Source organism: Caenorhabditis briggsae (genome assembly GCF_000004555.2).
Source record: "Caenorhabditis briggsae complete genome, chrX, whole genome shotgun sequence".
In the NCBI taxonomy this organism is placed as follows: domain Eukaryota; kingdom Metazoa; phylum Nematoda; class Chromadorea; order Rhabditida; family Rhabditidae; genus Caenorhabditis; species Caenorhabditis briggsae.
Genome location: NC_013491.2, coordinates 4,666,979 through 4,683,987, shown reverse-complemented (window position 1 = coordinate 4,683,987; position 17,009 = coordinate 4,666,979). Strand labels below are relative to the sequence as shown.

Here is a 17,009-nt window from a genome sequence, read left to right as displayed (position 1 = left end):
CCGCTACTACAAAAAATAAATTTTTTATGTCAGAAAAAGTCTTTTTTTTGAAAAACGAGCGTTTCATAAGTATAGGTTCACCCCCGGAAAATTTAACATTAACAAAGTTTTATTCAATTCAATACTTTGTGGGCTTTCCACCAGTGGAAATAATAGAAAACAAGCGGTTTGGCATGGAATTTAACAACTTCTGGAGGTAAGGCTTCTTCAGGTTCTTCCATGCGTCCACGAGGGCAGTTTGGAGCTCAGAAACGGTCTGGTATTGCTTTCCCTGACCATATACGACGCGCACGAGTTCAGCCCAAACATTCTCCATGCTGAAAACTATATTCTGGTAACGAATTAAGAAAAAACAGTACCTCTTTCTATACAAGCTAGATAAATGATGGATGTTGCAAATGGAGATAAACATGAACTGATAAAGATGATCTAAAAATATACAAAACATTTGCTGAAGAAAGGGTTATAGAAACTTACATTTATACTGAGTCGACCCGAAGAAAGAATAATAAAGCGTCCGTTTGCTAGATGGACATGGAAGGCAACTGACGAGAGCAATGCTGAGCTGGTTGGGATTAACTGAGTGTCTGGGCACTTCATAGTTACTCTGATATCTCGCTCTTAATAAACTACTCTTTTTCTCATTTACTAGTATCTTACGTTCTCGGGTTTCTCTATCCAGAGAAGAGCGGGGCTTCAGCTGCTCAAAACGGATTGAGTTTCTGGTTCTCCATGGTTACTCTTATCTTTCGTGGAAACTCTTTTTCTTATTTTCTATCAATTTTTCTGCTCTGACATCTCTACTTTGACGCTTTCCTGCGCGCTGCCACTCGCTGAGTTGAGGGGAAGGAGCTCCTCAATGAGCAATAGCATGATATGCAAGCTTCTTAGAAGATTGCATATATTGAAGTAGGAAATATTACCAAATGAAAAGTGAGACAACCGAAAGACAACCGTAAAAAAGTAAAACTTACACGAAAAAATGTGTGAATATGGTTATGGTCGGTTGGAGAATCGTTTTATTAATATGGTGGGCGAAAGACCAAAGAGGAAGATTTCCAAGGAATTGAGAAAAGTGAGAAAGCAATGGAACGGAAGCCGTGTCGTGCTGAGTTGAGGAAAGCCCAAAAAAATCAAGGTGATGGATTGGCCGGCTTGTTCGCCGGATTTGAACCCAATGGAGAATGTTTGGGCTGAACTCGTGCGCGTCGTTTATGGTCAGGGAAAGCAATACCAGACCGTTTCTGAGCTCCAAACTGCCCTCGTGGACGCATGGAAGAACCTGAAGAAGCCTTACCTCCAGAAGTTGTTAAATTCCATGCCAAACCGCTTGTTTTCTATTATTTCCACTGGTGGAAAGCCCACAAAGTATTGAATTGAATAAAACTTTGTTAATGTTAAATTTTCCGGGGGTGAACCTATACTTATGAAACGCTCGTTTTTCAAAAAAAAGACTTTTTCTGACATAAAAAATTTATTTTTTGTAGTAGCGGTCTAAAAATTGTGGGCGATATGTATTTTTACATGGACTTTAATATTATAACAACCTCAAACCTCCAAGATTTCCCACCTTGTCTACCAAGGGTGAACCTATACTTATGAAACGCACTGTATAATTTTGTCAAGTTGCTTCTGTCGACTGAAAATTGGCTAAAAATGGTACTTTTTCGACGGCTCTCTCTAATTTTGGCGCTCAAGCCAGAGACAAGAAATTATATTAATAGAGAACAATGAACAGATTTTGAGTTGAAAAATCCGTCAGAAGTATTTGGCGTGTTGGCACATAAATTTTAAGAATTGCATGCATTAAACTTTATTCATATCAAAAACATTTCAACGTCATTTCAATGGAAAACCCAAATCGGAATCCTCGTTGTTGAACTTGGCAAAATGTTGATGAGCAAAGGTGTTGATGAGCTTTCTCGATGTCACATATTTTCCACATGTGGAATCTCTCCCGAAGTTCCATATTGGGGGTTAGTTGACTTTTTTGTGGAGATACGTTCTATGTTTTTGTCTAGAATCCGGAAAAATTAAAACATTTCATTCAGGGTTGTCGGTCATTCCGTTTGATCAACAATGTAATACCATTCTAAACAATGCAATCTTATAATCTGTTTGAGTGGTATTGCCTTTTGTTTGAAAAAAAGAAAAATTATTGAAATACCTGAAGACAGAACGAATACACTGAAAGAAGGAATGATCAAAAGAAATAAGGGGAAGAGATAATCAGAAAAATAGGGCTTATTAACAAAGAAGACTGCCAAGCCAGACGGCTGTCAAATTTCCTGAGTAGACCAGAATACTTGAAATTTGCGAAAACGATGATGATGAGTACACGAGAAAAAAACGTTGATTACTGTGTAATGCTGAAAAATTATATTCTGATAGCGGATTGAGAAAAAAGTGCTCACTTTTTTCTACACTCCATAGTTATTATAATATTCCCACTTTTCATGAACTACTATTTTTCTCATTTTCTATTACTTAATGTTCTCGAGTTTCTTTGTCCCGAACCTTCTTCCTTCTTTCGTAAGAACCTCATATGATGGACTTGAATGGCGGCTGAGAAAAGCGAGGATTCAGCTGGATGAGACAAATTAAGTATCTGGGTTTACCATAGTTATTCTCATCTCGAGGCTTAAACTGGAACTAATAATTTAACAAAACATCGTAGGCAAAAAAATAAATGAACAATTTATTTTCAATGCAATTGTTTTTGGTGAATACGTTCGAACGTTTTGGAACAAGAAAGAAAAACTATAAAAATGACAGATAGGGTCCATTGGAAGACTATTGAAACAAAAGGAAGAAGTTTTAAAAGCCATATAGAGAGAAAAGGTACTAAAATAAAGTACAATGAAGTGGACAGAGAAATCTATTGTGGAAAAGGAAATTTGTTTTAATACATTGAAAAATAAGGTCCCAAAATCAGGTACCAGTCAAGTTGTCATAAGAGAACTATCACAAAAAAGAAAAACTTTGAACTAAGAACTATTGAAGAAAGCAAAGAACTACAAAACAAAAATCACATAGCAGTCATGGAAAAAAAAGAAATTTTAAAGAGAAAGGAATTTCAGAAAAATCAAGAAATAGACCTCCATGCACAAGGTTGTCCTATGAAAATTACATTTAAACTAATAGTAAGAAGGAGATATCATAAAAATCAGAAAGGTAGACTTCCATGCAGAAGGTTGTCAAAGGAGAACTACAATTAAACTAAAAAGAGAAATTCAAAAAAATCAGAAACTAGATCGCCATTCAGTAGGCAGTCATGGGGGTCGTGATCGCCATGGAGATCGCGACAGACACCGAGATGACCGTCATCGCTACGATGAGGACAGAGATCATCGCAGAGATCAGAGAAACGTCAGCGATTATGACTCCGAAGAGCTTCGAAAATTCGAGGAAGATTATAAGAGTGATCGTCTCGGTCAATACGTCTTCTCAGACCTCAATTCTGCTGTTAAAGGACTTGTGGTCCAACCGATTCATCTCAACAAAGAAGTGAATCGAACAGTGATAATAGACAGCATATGCAAAGAATCCGCAGAAAAGTAAGTAGATTTCAATTGAATTTGAAAGATTTTGAAGCGGCTGGTTATGAATTTTTGAACATTTCTTTCAGAGTGCGGTTCGAGTTCGGAAAAGGAGAAGATGCCAGAGAAATCTCTGTGCAAGAGTATTTCATGGTTCATCACAACATCAAATTGAAGTTCCCCAAGTTGCCTGTCGTCATCTCTAAAAAACGACAGCACTATGAGTTTTATCCAATGGAGCTGCTCGAAATCATTCCAGGACAACGTCTGAAGAATAACAAAATGACTGCTGGAATTGTTAGTGATTCTGAATCACGTTTCATCTACAAATAATTTTTTACAGCAGCAGTTCATGACCGGGGCAAACAGTTCGCTCCCCCTGGACTATATTTCCCAGACACGCGTCATCCTCCAGGACTATATGAAATTGGGACAGCATCGAAATAACAAGTATTTCGACGCGTTCAAGATTCGTATTATGGATCTTCACCCGGTTGTTGTCCGTGGAGTCGTTTTAGCTCCTCCCCATATCTTCTTTCGCCCGGACAGAGCCCGTGTAATTGGCGGTGGATCCGATGTCCGAATTATTGCGGGGCACGAAGAAACGTTCGTAAAGCCTGCAAAACTTCGATCCATCATGATCATCGACTACTGCAAAGGGCTGCGTGAGATCGAGTGAGTCCTTGTCTTTTTTACAGTGTTTAGTACCTACTCATAATTTTCAGCGACTTCAAGCGTTGTCTTTTTTCAAAGTTCCGTGAGCACAGAATCGTTTACAAGGATCACGATGTCGAGTGGATTGATGAGACCTGCGATCCTTCGGATTTTGCCAGAACGAAGGATCTGATGAAGCAAGCTCTGCGCAAAAGGGTCAGAAAACACACCAGGGTAGAACGCTCATCAAACCGTCAACTTTGCGCCTATATATCTAGCTTCTCGTGAAAGATATTAAACAGTTGCAAACTGATGAAATATTCATCATAATATCAAAAACATTTCATCAGTTGACCACTTTTCAATAGCTTTCACAGGAACTGAGATAAGTTAATTCAAATATAAAAGCTAAACGGACCATTCTATTCGAATGTTTACGGTAGTTTGATAGTGACAGAATTGTTTTCAGACATTCTGAAGTACTACGAGGAGAAAATTGGACAACAGACACTTCAACTTTGTGCCGAAACCGTGATGAAAATGGCAAGATGCGGTGGCAATAAGACGACCGTCGACAATGTCCTTCGCAAACTCAACCTCAAATGCGGTGGAACAAACTTCTATGTGGGAGTCCCAGATGCTGTCAATAACAGACAAGTCTGCATCAACCCTGAGGAGATGAGAAAGAAGCTCTACAAGAATACTCAGTTCATCGGATTCGAGTTATCTCATACCGGAGCCCAGTCCAAATTTGACAAGCTGAAAGAGGATGCTGAAATCGATCCAACGATCGTTGGTGTGGCCTACAGTCTGAAGCACGCAACTCAACTCGGAGGGTTCTCCTACTTCCAAGACGGCCGGGTTCACAAACTCACGTAAGTTCAATAGACTTCTTCAACTTTCATTCGTACTTTTTTTAGCCATGTCCAAGAAAAGTTTGGAGAGTGCCTCCAAGGATACAAAAAAGCAACGGATTCTCTTCCAAAGACCATTGTGATCTACAGAATCGGCTCAGGAGAAGGCGACTATGATCAAGTCCGGAAAGAAGTGGAGGAAATGCGAGAAGCATCCGACATTTTTGAGTCTGGATACAAGCCAAAGTTCCTAATGGTTCTCGCACAAAGAAACTCACACGTTCGCATCTTCCCGGAGCATATCAATCAGGGTAACGCCAGGATTCAAAATGTTCGATCTGGAACCTGTGTGGAAAGTCTTGGATCAGCTCACGGAATGATGGAATTCATTCTCTGTTGCCAATCAGCGATGATTGTGAGTTTCATTTCACTTAATACATGTAATTGAAAGATATAAAATTTTCAGGGAACTATTCGTCCAACACGATACACTGTGATCGTCAACGACACGGATTGGACGAAGAATGAGCTGATGAATGTCACTTATCATTTGGCTTTTGGTCATCAAGTGTCTTATGGTCCACCATCGGTCCCGAATGTGTTGTACGCAGCGAAGAATCTTGCGAAACGAGGCCAGAACAACTTCAAGGTTCACAAGTAAGTAAAAATGAATGATGTAGATATGAGTTAAAACTATATTTTTCCAGAGATATGGCCCATATCAAAGACAAAACTAAGAAGCTCTACGAAGAGTATGCTGACGTCCTTGGGAAGAAGGAAGAAGAAGAAGCTGTGCTGGACAAATTCATCAATGACCTATCCGAAGAAGTCAACAAGTGTACCATCAGTGGCCGCAACTTCTGGGCTTAGTAATAAAAAAAAAAAGGAATTGTTTCGAATTATAGTGTTAGGATCTAAAATTTTGCATGGGGCGTATCACGCCGAATTTTCATTTTAGATTTAACAACAACAATATGGCAATGATCATACTACGTTTAAATGAATAAATTGTTTTTGCAAAACTTTTTAAACAGGTTATTGAACAAATAGATTGCGAATGGCGTTGCAAGTCTTATCGAAACGCTTCATGAGTTTTTCCAGATTGTCAGATTCTGATCTGGTTTCTCTCCGAATCTTCTTTTAAAGCCTCACAATTCTCTTTGGAATTGCCTCAAATACCTCCACGCGCAAGCGCACCCTAGCGCACAGGCAGCGGGAAATTCCCTTTTTGCTGGATTTCTTTCGACGTTTTTCGTCATTCCTTTTGAGTGGCCGTTCACTAGATGGTGAACGTGTCAAATTGCTTACTAGGTTTCAGTTTTTAGTCTTCAGATTCCTTTCTGAAAGTACAAGTTCATGAGCAGGTGATTGTACGAAAGTTCTAGGTTTCTCTCTTTGTGTTCTTTCTGAGTCTGAGACTCTTTTTTTTCTTTGTGTTGCCTTGGTTTGAGAATAAACCGTTAGTTTATTCCAAATCGAGCGCTTTCTCGTTCTTTTCGTTTCTCTTTTTATACAGGTTTTGGAGAGAGTTTGTGAGGCAGGCGATCCCTGACCGAGCAAACCCTTTTTGAAATTGACTAGATGTTCTTTACAGAATATGGTGAAAAAAGGAAAACGTGTTTGAATAGTTTTCGTTTGAGATTTTCTCAAGCGGTTTAAAGGTGGGGGGACAGGAGATTTTTCGTAGTTTTTTTGTAGCTAGAGTATGCATTCTACCGTCACGGTGTACAACGCTTAATGTTACTCTGCGTACAGCTGTCGTCCTCGCCTTTATGTATGCAATCGGGCGTGCGCTTTTTCTTTGCCCGCGTGGCTCAGTCGGTAGCGGCGCCGCGCCCTCATTCATCGCCCTCACAAGTTCAACTCCTCGAGGGGCATCTTTGAACGGAATTTCGAGAACATTATTTGTTTCATGTCCCCCCACCTTTAAGTTTCTTATGGGTTATTACTTCTAATAACCCATAAAATTTGTTCCGTTTCCAAAATGATCTTTCGATCTCTGAATCTGTTCAATGATGTTCGATAATCTTTTGGCAGAGTGCGCGTGCTCTCCCGTTGGAAGTAGAATTCAATTCTCGACTTATGAAAGTATTTGTCCATAAGGGTAACCAAAGAGATTCAAAGAAAACGTAGGTTGGGAATAGACTGAAAGGGAATGAGAGATATTAGAAAATGAAGATAAAGAAAAGAAACAAACAAAGATTGTGGTAACTATGCAGTTTTCAGCTGTGTCTCACCACCATAGCAGAGAAAGCAAAGCTTCTTGTCAGTCGTGTTGAAAAATCATCCAAAACATGCCAACTCCCATATCATTTGATCAACACTCGTCCATTGCAAGTGTAAGCGTCATACAGTGGCGAAAATTAGTAAGCGTCACTCTATACTTTTGTTCATAACTTTGCTCAAACTTGTCCAATAATTGGAAACTTTTGTTAAATGTAGCTAAATTTCCAACAAAACACTATATAAGTTTTTTGAAACTCAATCAATTTTGTGTCTTCTGAACCTTCGCAGACGTGACGATGACTCCAGAAGAAAAAACCATTTTCCGTTAGAATTTTTTTGAAGATTGGCTTTTTAATGAAAACTGTTTCGTGTTGATCAAATATACACGAAAAAAAAATTTGAAGCGGTTTGGAACACTTGCTCTAGAGATGTGCTCACTGGAGCATAAAAGGTATGGTTCAGGAGTTTGGCTATAACTTGGGTCAAAATAATTTAAATTTGCTCAAATTTCGAGAGAATTTGTGTCTTTAATTGCTCTACAATATAAATACAAAACTTCGTAGTTTCGAAGCAAAAAATTTTTCATAGTTTTTTTTCATTTTTGTGTACCAAAAACGGGTAAAACAAACAAGCAAAATTTTTTATTTCCAAAATTTCGATTATTGGACAAGTTTGAGCAAAGTTATGAACAAAAGTATAGAGTGACGCTCACTAATGTTCACCAGTGTATATGCTTTTAAGAGGTACATTATGTCTTTCAGCTGCTTGTCGTCGTTTCGTTTTCCTACGTAATCAAAGAGATCTACTTATCCTGCGTGGTCGAACTCAACAATTAATTTTACAAAAATAAAAAAGTAAGACCTTGATTCTTTTGTTTTTTGTATCATTAGTATTTTCCGCACAAAGTCATGTAACGAATCTCATCGTAACGAATCTCGCACAATTTCTCTATTTTGAAAAATGCACTATTGTTTTTAGAACGAGTACTTGCCATGTGATTTATGTGTAGAGTGAGTCAAGTATCCAAAAATTCAAAAACCTGTTTTGCGATATAGTCTAAATTTCTTTCCCAATAATGCTTCTTGTCAGAAAATTTCAAAAATTTTCCAAGAACTAAAAACTCTTTGTAAGTACAGTAACCCAAAATACGCATCAAAATTAGATGATAAGTATCGTGTTCTAAAAACTGAAGCACATTTTTGTATAGATGAATCCGACAATGGATCGGCTTCCGCAACAAGGACACGTGTCTGGATCCGAAGTCTCCCCTCTGATGAGTTTATCTTTCTCACAATTTTTTTCCTATTCTCACACTAGATCCCAATGTCTTTATTCCATGAAAATGTGATTTGTAATTGAGATATTTTGAGATGTCTCAAAAAGTCATCTCAATTTTTTCCGCTTCATCTGAATGTTTCCTTGCTTTCCGATGAGCTTATCTGTTTCCAAATTTCCTCTCCCTTCTATCTTTTTTTAAGCTTTTACGGTGGAATTTGCATTTAAACAAGGGGCGACAAAGACTGTCAAATTCCGGGCCGCAAAAAAACTGTCTGAGATTTTCAACTGTATCCAGACAACCGCGGTCTTCAATTTGACAGCCTTGGGTGGGCGGGTGGGTCGCCCCTTAATTGTGGGCTCATATTGCAGTTTTGCCCTCCCGTTTTCTCCGCTAGTTGAACACGATGTAGAGGAAATCAAAGAAAAAGTTGTAATGCATATTACATTAATTAAAACGTCTTCACATCTTTCTCTTCTAGCTGAGGTCCCAGAAGACAAAAAGTACAATATGAAAAATTTTGCATGTAGCGCATAGTAATGTGAAATGTGTGGAAACTTTTTTGTTTTTTTTTGCTTTCTAACTTTGGGTGTCTGAAAGAATGGTCTACAATAATGAACTAATACTAAACAAAACTAGAGCTTCATTTCTGTAGTTGACATTATTTTTGCTTAAATTCTGTGGCAAATAAGTTGCATAATAATATATTGCGACGTTTTAAAAGTTGTCTAGGATGTTGGCTAACAAATAATGGTCAGCTGTAAAAAAAGAAGCTTTTAGTTTTAGAAACTATCATAATATATTTTAGACGCCTAAAGTTTTTTTTTATTATCAATATTCCCTAATACTGAATCTTGATGGTTTTTTCTTAATGAAAGATTTCTATCCATTTAAGCAATTTCTTCATTAAAAAAACTAACAACTACCGGAATCACTCTAAAAAACGCCACCCAAACCGTCGTCAACGTCGTCAGCCCATATATGTATCACGGTTTCTATTAAAGATATAGAAAAGTGGTCAAGTGATGAGATGTTTATCATAACATCAGCATCATTTTATTATTTAGCTACCTTCTGAAATTTCTTACACGAACCGAGATATATGGGCTCAAAGTAGAAAATTAGGGGCCCTTATATTGAAGGTTTTACGGTATATATAAAGGCCCAGGATAGACAAAAAACAGATGCCTAAGAACATTGGATCAATTTACGAATTTTATAACATTCAAATAACTGCATTTATGTAATAGTAGTATAAGGATTACAAGCAAATTTTTCTCAGTTTCTGTGAGCAATATGAAAAAGTTGTCAACTGATAAATTTATCACTATAATTTCAAAAATGTGTTGCCAATTGCCGTTTGAAATCTTTCAAAGGTATTGAGATAATTGAGGTCAAACAGTGTGGGGGTCCTTCGATTACAGGTTTTACGGTGTGTCGGTATGATTCAAAGGTTATTTAGCTATATTTTCTGTAAAAATAGACAAATAATTTTGGGGTCATTAGGGTAGTTTAGGAGTGCAAAATCCTCAATTGGAGGGGTACGAAACACCTCGAAAAATACGAATTTTTAAAATGTTTGCACCCTCCAAATTATGTGCCCAAAAAAGAAGGTTAAAGCATTAAAAAATAGAATTGACGAGACCCTTCACTTGAACGAGTGTGTGTGTGTGTGTGCGTTCTTTAGTGCGGACCACTGTGTTCCTCCTGTTTTCTCATCGCACGGGCCATCTCCTCCTTTTCTCTCCCTTCCTCTCCCCCTCCCCTCCTATTCCCCTCCTATTCATATGCGAGTCAAGGGGCCCCCTCTCTCAGCAGCAGCGTGGTTGTGTGGTTGTGTGCGGTACTTCGGTCCTCGTACTCACTGGTTCAACCCCGCGGCGGTCAGAATGATGACGCTTCGGCCCATCCTCTTCAGTCCGCTATTGTTAGGTGTGCTTCGGCCCCGAAAACCCCCCAGGCGTGCCTCGGCCCAAAATATAAAACGTGTGACTCGTCACCGTTTTGCATTATTTGAGAAAATTTAGGCTTGTTTAATTTTATACAATTTTGTCGGTCAGTGGTCCATCAAAAGCTTCAAATAAGGTTTGTCAAAGGAATTGTGTGTTTGCTTCAACGGACCATCAAGATTTTATCGTTTCACTGAAGTCCCATTGACAAGTTTGTTTCAAATACAGGAGCTAAATAGAAACCAGATAGACATATAGGGAAACACGTTTTTGGATTGATAAAGGAAATGAAGAAAAGCAACTCACAGGCAAGGTAAGGATTTCCAAGAGTGGAAAAAATCCAACTTTGATTCTGTAAATTCATTTTCTGTAAAACCGATCAACTGACATCATGTTTGTCGTTATATGAAATGTTGGCAGAGTTTTTATATCTTTCCCAGGAACCGAGATATATGGTTTGGGTCGCTTTCTATTAGAGATCTTTTTGCAAACTTGAATCTTTTTTTAACTGGGGCATCAATACACCTTAAAGGTGGGGAACGCGAAAAACGTTTTAAATTATTTTTGTAACATCAAACGTTGGCTTAAGAATCCAAAAAAAAGGAACACAAAAAAGATTTGAAAATTATTTTAAAAATACAAAACAGCGATATCGGGTAGTCCTTGAGTACTCGATGCTCTTGAGATGTGGATGCTGTTTTATTGGCAAATCCAGAAGTTGTAAAAATTTTTGGTGGAAGGAGCTGAAAGTTTCTTGGATTTGGTTCTTATCACCAAATCAAATCTCAATATTGTATTTTTAGCTTACCAAATTCGTCCGCGTCATCATCTTCTGAATCGTTTTTGCATTTCCAAAATTGAAGCTCCCAGAACAAACTCGTTCATACTATTCGACCCACAAGCAATTTATAGTTTAAAAATAGCGCAATCTCAAGTTATGGTTAATCCATACTGCTATAACCATTGTCTTTGTGATTTCGTTATCCAGACTCAACTCCAAATGTTTACCTTATTTTCCACGCCCCACAGAATTAGTTTAAAAAATTTGGAGTGAAAAAATCTCCACATTTCAATTGAGTCACTGGAGAAAAGTTTAGACTCACATCAGAGTAGAACAATTTATCCCCAAAATACACCCGTGCCACAATAGAGGCGTTCTCAGAGAAACTCATGGATGTTGTGAGGAAGAAAGGCCACCATTGGTAATACCATTTTTAGAAATTATTAAATACATTTTTAAAGTTTGTCTTGTTGATAAGGGCCATTTTGCAAAGGTTACATCTTTTGAATGTGTTACCATACTTTGCCGCACCATGTAGAGAAAAAATGGAAAAGGACCAAAATAACATTTAAGGAGCAAGCTTATATTCATTAATAAAAATATTATTTCAGAATCAGGATTATGTTTAAAGAACAAATTCATTTTGAGGCCCAAAGCAAACAATGATAGAACTAATTTCAATGTTCAGTTTTTCAGTAGACAGAATTTTAGTTCAGCTCCTAACAAAGACTATAAAAATGCAAGAATAAAATCATTTCACACTCCGAATCCTGCTACTCTTTCGACAACTTCTAAGGGCTCTCGCTCTTTCAACACCTTTTCATACAAACCAAATTTTGAACAGCACATTTCGCACCTTTTCTCAATTCTCATCAGAAATTCTCGTTTCCTGTTCACTTCTGGCCATTCGCTTTCCTTCAAAGAGTTCGAAACAAATGTTTTATACATGCTCGTGTATGTGTGTGCGGGTGCGACTTGATTAAACTCGCCACCACCGCCGGCACGCTTCATGAGGGTCGAGACGTGGTGTGTGGGAATAGGCGGAGAAAAGAAACGAAGAGTCGCAGAGGTTGCCTGAGCAACCGCCATCCACCTGCTCATTACACAGAGAAAAGGAGCGAGGAGGAGGAGGAGGAGAAGCCGGCACTTCTGTTTGTTGCACTCGACGGCTTATATTATTTTGTTGTATTCTGTGTCTAACTCAATTTCGACTTTTGATGTTTCGTGGTCGTCGGTGTTGATTTCTGATTCATGCCATTGCCAAACGGTAGAAATGTCAGTGCTAAGCCAAGGAGGTCAAAATCCACATCTGCTGCAACAGGTTGGTGTTTTAATAGTTATTATTTTGGTATTTTGATTTTCTTGAAACTAGTCATTATGACCAAACTAGAACAAAAATTATAATAAACTTTAGTTTTCATCCTTTACTCCTAAAGTTTGTAGTGATAATTTGAATATGAAATTTCGAAATTCCTAGAACATTAAGTTAATATTTTATGTATTATTTCATCATATTCCGATCTTCTTAATCTTTCTAGGACTCATTTATTTCAAACACGAACATGTATATAGCCTTGAGACACGGAAAACGAGACATGTTACGAAATTGTCGTTTCCGGAAGAAACGGCGGGCGAGAGTCATGCAATGTACTAAGTTTTTCCAGGCAAACTACCACCTGTTGTTTCAAAAGAGGCTCAAGATCGAGCAGATGCAATGAGAAAGGTACTGTTGGAAGGGTTTATTTCATACTTGTAAAATTCCGGGCCGGGCCGGGCCTGAGGAAATTTTCAAGGCCCGGGCCCTGCCCGGAATGCCCGGTGTCAAAAATTCTGTATTTTTGAGCCAAATTTTAAGCTCTCAATATAATTTTTTTCCATTTTTTTTTTCGTATTTCGGATCGTTTGTCTGTCTGATCAAAAAAGATCGAAAAACTCGAAAAAAAATTTTTTGGTCGAAAAAAATTACAAAAGGGTCGCCCCTTATGTGTTTTTTGAAAATTTCGAAACTAGTGAAATGACGGGCCCGCCGGGTCGGGCCGGGCCCGAGCCTCCAAAATTCCGGAAAAAGCCCGGCCCGTTAAAAGTATGGTTTATTTAGATTTTCAATTGATTCCCGGTCACTTTGACTATTTTCAACGGTCTGTAGCTCAGCTGTCAAGTGGCCGACACTTTTAAAAACTGTGGAGAGTGTAAAACGGACTTGGACTAAAAATTTTGGCAAAACAGAATTTTTAAGAAAATGCGTAGTCATGGATTTCCATAAAATTCTGTAAGAGCAAAATTTTTAATCTAGGTATGTATTACATCCTCCAGAAATTTCGAAGCGTCCGGAAACACGACAGCCAAGATTCAGAATCTTGAAAATGGTCATAATGACCAAAAGTGACTGAAAATATGTTTTTGTATATCTCATTGACTGATACTGTCTATTAATTTACTGAAAATATGTTTTTTATGATATGAAGTACATTTTTTCGGTTTAGCATTTCCAGACATTTTGATATACTACCGTAAAACCTCTAATAGAACGACACCCGGATCGTCCACTTTGAGCCTATATATCTCACTTCTTTTGGAAGACATCAAAAAGTGGTTAACTAGTAAAATGTTTATCAGGATATCAGCAACATTTTTTTAATTAGCCACTTTTTGATATCTTTCACAGTAAATGAGATATATAGGCTCAAAGTGGACGATCCGGGTGTCGTTCTATTAGAGGTTTTACGGTAAGTAAAATTTCAGTTTAGAACTTTTGTGAGAAAAAAATGTAAAATGAAACCTTATGTGATATCCATAGACTTCAATCATCCCTATTCTTTCATGCTTCCTTATCTCCAACATTTCAGACCTTCGACCGACCAAAAACCGCCCATAAAAGCTCTCGACCCCCAACTTCCAGTAAGTTCCGTCCCCATCAAATCAATCTATCAACCCCACATTTCCGTAGATTTCGCCCTGCCATCATTTGCCAATGGACGTCTTCCCACGGCCACCAAACACATGAAATTGTCCATGAAAAGATCGAATTCGGAAACGAGGCCTCTGCCAAAAATTGAGTATGGCCGCTCGGAGAGCCGCGAGCAGTTGACCGATTTGCGAGACGAATTGTTCCAAGCGAAAAAGGTTCTTTTAAGGCTTTTTCACTTTTTTATATATAAAACTTTATTGCAGAAAGTGGCTGGCTACGAAAAAGATATGAGAAAAATGGGCACTGAGATGAAACGGATGCAACGAGATGCCGAGAAAAGAGAGACTTTCCTGGAGCGAATTGTAACCGCGCAGGTGATTAAAAAATTTTTTTGAGTATTAATTTTCCAAATATCACAAAAGTGCATTTCAGTATCACCCCACCGAGTTGAACGACACACATTTGGCTCGCACGCTGACATCAATCAAGCGAAAGGAAATGGCGAAGGAGAACCTGATTGCTATTCAATCCAAGGAGTTGGAGTGAGTGGTTTCGGCGAATTTTCGAATCTCTGTGGGGTATCGTATAGCACTAAAAACCTAAAATTGTTATCATAACGCTGGTTGTTTTTGTTTTTCGTTAGAAGGGAACGGAGAGCGTCTAATTAGCGGGTAAATGTGAGAAAAGCAGGAAAAACAGCGTCTGGTGTAGTGTCGATGGGGAATTCAAAATATGATAACAGATTTTTGGCATGAAATTTGAAAACTTGTTACAGTAATACTTGTTTTAGGGCATTTAATTTGGAGGGTACAACGATTCCGTGGTACGAGGAGTACAAGGTGATTAAGGGCTTGAAAATCCTTAAAATTCTTGTGATCTCTGAATTTTCCTCTATTTTAGAATTCCGAAACTTTTTTCGCTAAAATTTTGCGTTTTTCGGCTTCAACATACTTTTGGAAAATGTTTTAACATACTTCTGGAATACTTTCTACAAAAAAACGTATGGAAATGTTCAATTTCAAACTACATAATCTGAGGAGACTCCTCTGTCATAGGTGCGCTTCTATTTCTCAGAGCCCCTATCGGAAGGCCGTTCTATTGAAGGCCCCTTCTATTAAAGATGCCGTTCAACTTCAAGGGATTTACGGTATCACCAAATTTACAGACGCCTACGAGCACTTCTCCGAGATGTACCTGGTCCTTTGGAACACAAACATCCTACACAATCGATGGAAATTTCAGAAATTCCAGAATCGGAACCTAGCGAGGAGGAAGTAGAATCCGATTACCCTGAAGGTAAGCCCCACTCGTTAGTACCCTTATAAGCAAATTCCTTGCAGAACCCGACCAAGTGGAAGGAAACGGATTAGCAATGAAAGGTGAAATTTCGAATTCATGAGTGCAACGAAATTTTATATTACAGATGACGAGTTAGATGAGGTATTCGAAACGCCCAAGAAAGAGACCACGAAGCTAAAAGGGTCCAGCAAGGAGAGGAAGGAGTAAGAAAGCACCTGTCCTTTTTCTTATGTACGATTCTCTTTTGAATTTAGATTGGCTAAGAAATACGCAGAGCAGAATGAAAAATTGAAGCAAAAACTGAAAGAGATGAAAGCAAATTATGTGTCAATCGTGGAGAAAAATAAGAAGAAAGGGGAAGAGTTTGCGAAGCAAAGTGAGAATTCCAGAGCAGGTATAAAACGAAAAATGATTAAAATGGCTGATTTCAGAAATTTGAATTTATTTTAGTGGTAGAGAAAACCGAGGAAATTAGTATTGCCCTGGATTCACTTCAAAAGGAGAAGGAGGATTTGGCAGTTGCCAAAAAGAAGAATGAAGAAGAGATTGATAATTTGAATCAGGAGTTGATCGAGGCATATGGTGAAATTGACGCATTGAAGTGAGAAATTAGATTTAGTTTTAGTTTTAGTAGAGTTTCAATCCAAATTTCAGAATGCACAATGAGAAACTACAAGAGAATTTGAAAGATCTAGAAGTTCGATTCGGAAATGTCAATCTAAGCGACTATGAGACCAATATCATGCATCCTCTAAAGTGAAGATTATCTTTTGCCGACTTTATCCTATAACGACAAGTTTTGTCGTTTCAGTATACCTCGTCTCGACATGACCGATATTGACGTTGATGAAAACTGCACGTTGCACGAATACACTGATAGAAGTGTTTCAACCGATATTTCGGAATATGATCATGACATTCTCGCCGGTGTGCTGGCAGAAATTGCCGGTGCGCACTGTGAGCGGTTGCGATTGATTACCCAAGAATAATGGACCTTTTTTTCCAAATCATTTCCAAATTTCCACCCTTTCCTATCCATTTTATTACTGTTAAACCTACATTAGCAGAGCTTCTTTCATAGAAGAGTAACTTCTATAGAACGGCCGACCCCTTGTTTAGAGGGGGGGGGGGGGGGGCTCATTTAACAGAAGGATTTCTTTTATATCACTTTTTGCCACTTTGATAGAATGAATCCTTTAACAAGGCATCTGAAAAAATAGAAGCAACTCTCTTATTGAAAGGCCCCGTTAATAGAAAAGCCCTTGTAATACAGGTTTCACGGTATTATTTATGTCTTTCACCCTTTTTTGTGATTCTAAACCTTTTTTTTTGATGACTGGTTTTTTTGTATGATGATCTACTCTTTTTTTTTCAATTGTGTGATTTTCTTTCAATTGGAGTAATTTTTATGATTTTTTAATTTGAACTTCTTATCGAATTTTTCTTAGAATCCTTTTCCTCCTTATCCTGAGACCATATGCTTCCCCACTACTCGATAATAATTTGTGTGCCCAATTTTTGCC

General features: G+C 38.1%; 2 protein-coding genes across 2 annotated transcripts in view; both read left to right on the top strand.

The window, feature by feature from the left end:
• CBG02180 overlaps positions 1–5,917 on the top strand; it is a gene marked incomplete at both ends in the record, with an annotated part of 6,615 nt that extends 698 nt beyond the window's left edge. Inside the window, 9 exons of the mRNA XM_045239101.1 lie at positions 2,936–3,104; positions 3,247–3,557; positions 3,629–3,836; positions 3,883–4,214; positions 4,265–4,446; positions 4,663–5,068; positions 5,114–5,462; positions 5,514–5,704; positions 5,755–5,917. Coding sequence (XP_045092047.1) covers positions 2,936–3,104; positions 3,247–3,557; positions 3,629–3,836; positions 3,883–4,214; positions 4,265–4,446; positions 4,663–5,068; positions 5,114–5,462; positions 5,514–5,704; positions 5,755–5,917 — 2,311 coding nt within the window. The remainder of the gene's footprint in view (positions 1–2,935; positions 3,105–3,246; positions 3,558–3,628; positions 3,837–3,882; positions 4,215–4,264; positions 4,447–4,662; positions 5,069–5,113; positions 5,463–5,513; positions 5,705–5,754) is intronic.
• Positions 5,918–14,099: 8,182 nt separating this feature from the next.
• CBG02179 lies at positions 14,100–16,475 on the top strand (the record flags this gene model as incomplete). The annotated part of the gene is made up of 9 exons (XM_045239100.1): positions 14,100–14,402; positions 14,451–14,561; positions 14,620–14,729; positions 15,353–15,483; positions 15,611–15,689; positions 15,741–15,862; positions 15,937–16,087; positions 16,141–16,242; positions 16,298–16,475. 9 exons carry the CDS (start codon positions 14,100–14,102, stop codon positions 16,473–16,475), a joined length of 1,287 nt encoding a protein of 428 aa, XP_045092046.1.
• Positions 16,476–17,009: the final 534 nt, after the last annotated feature.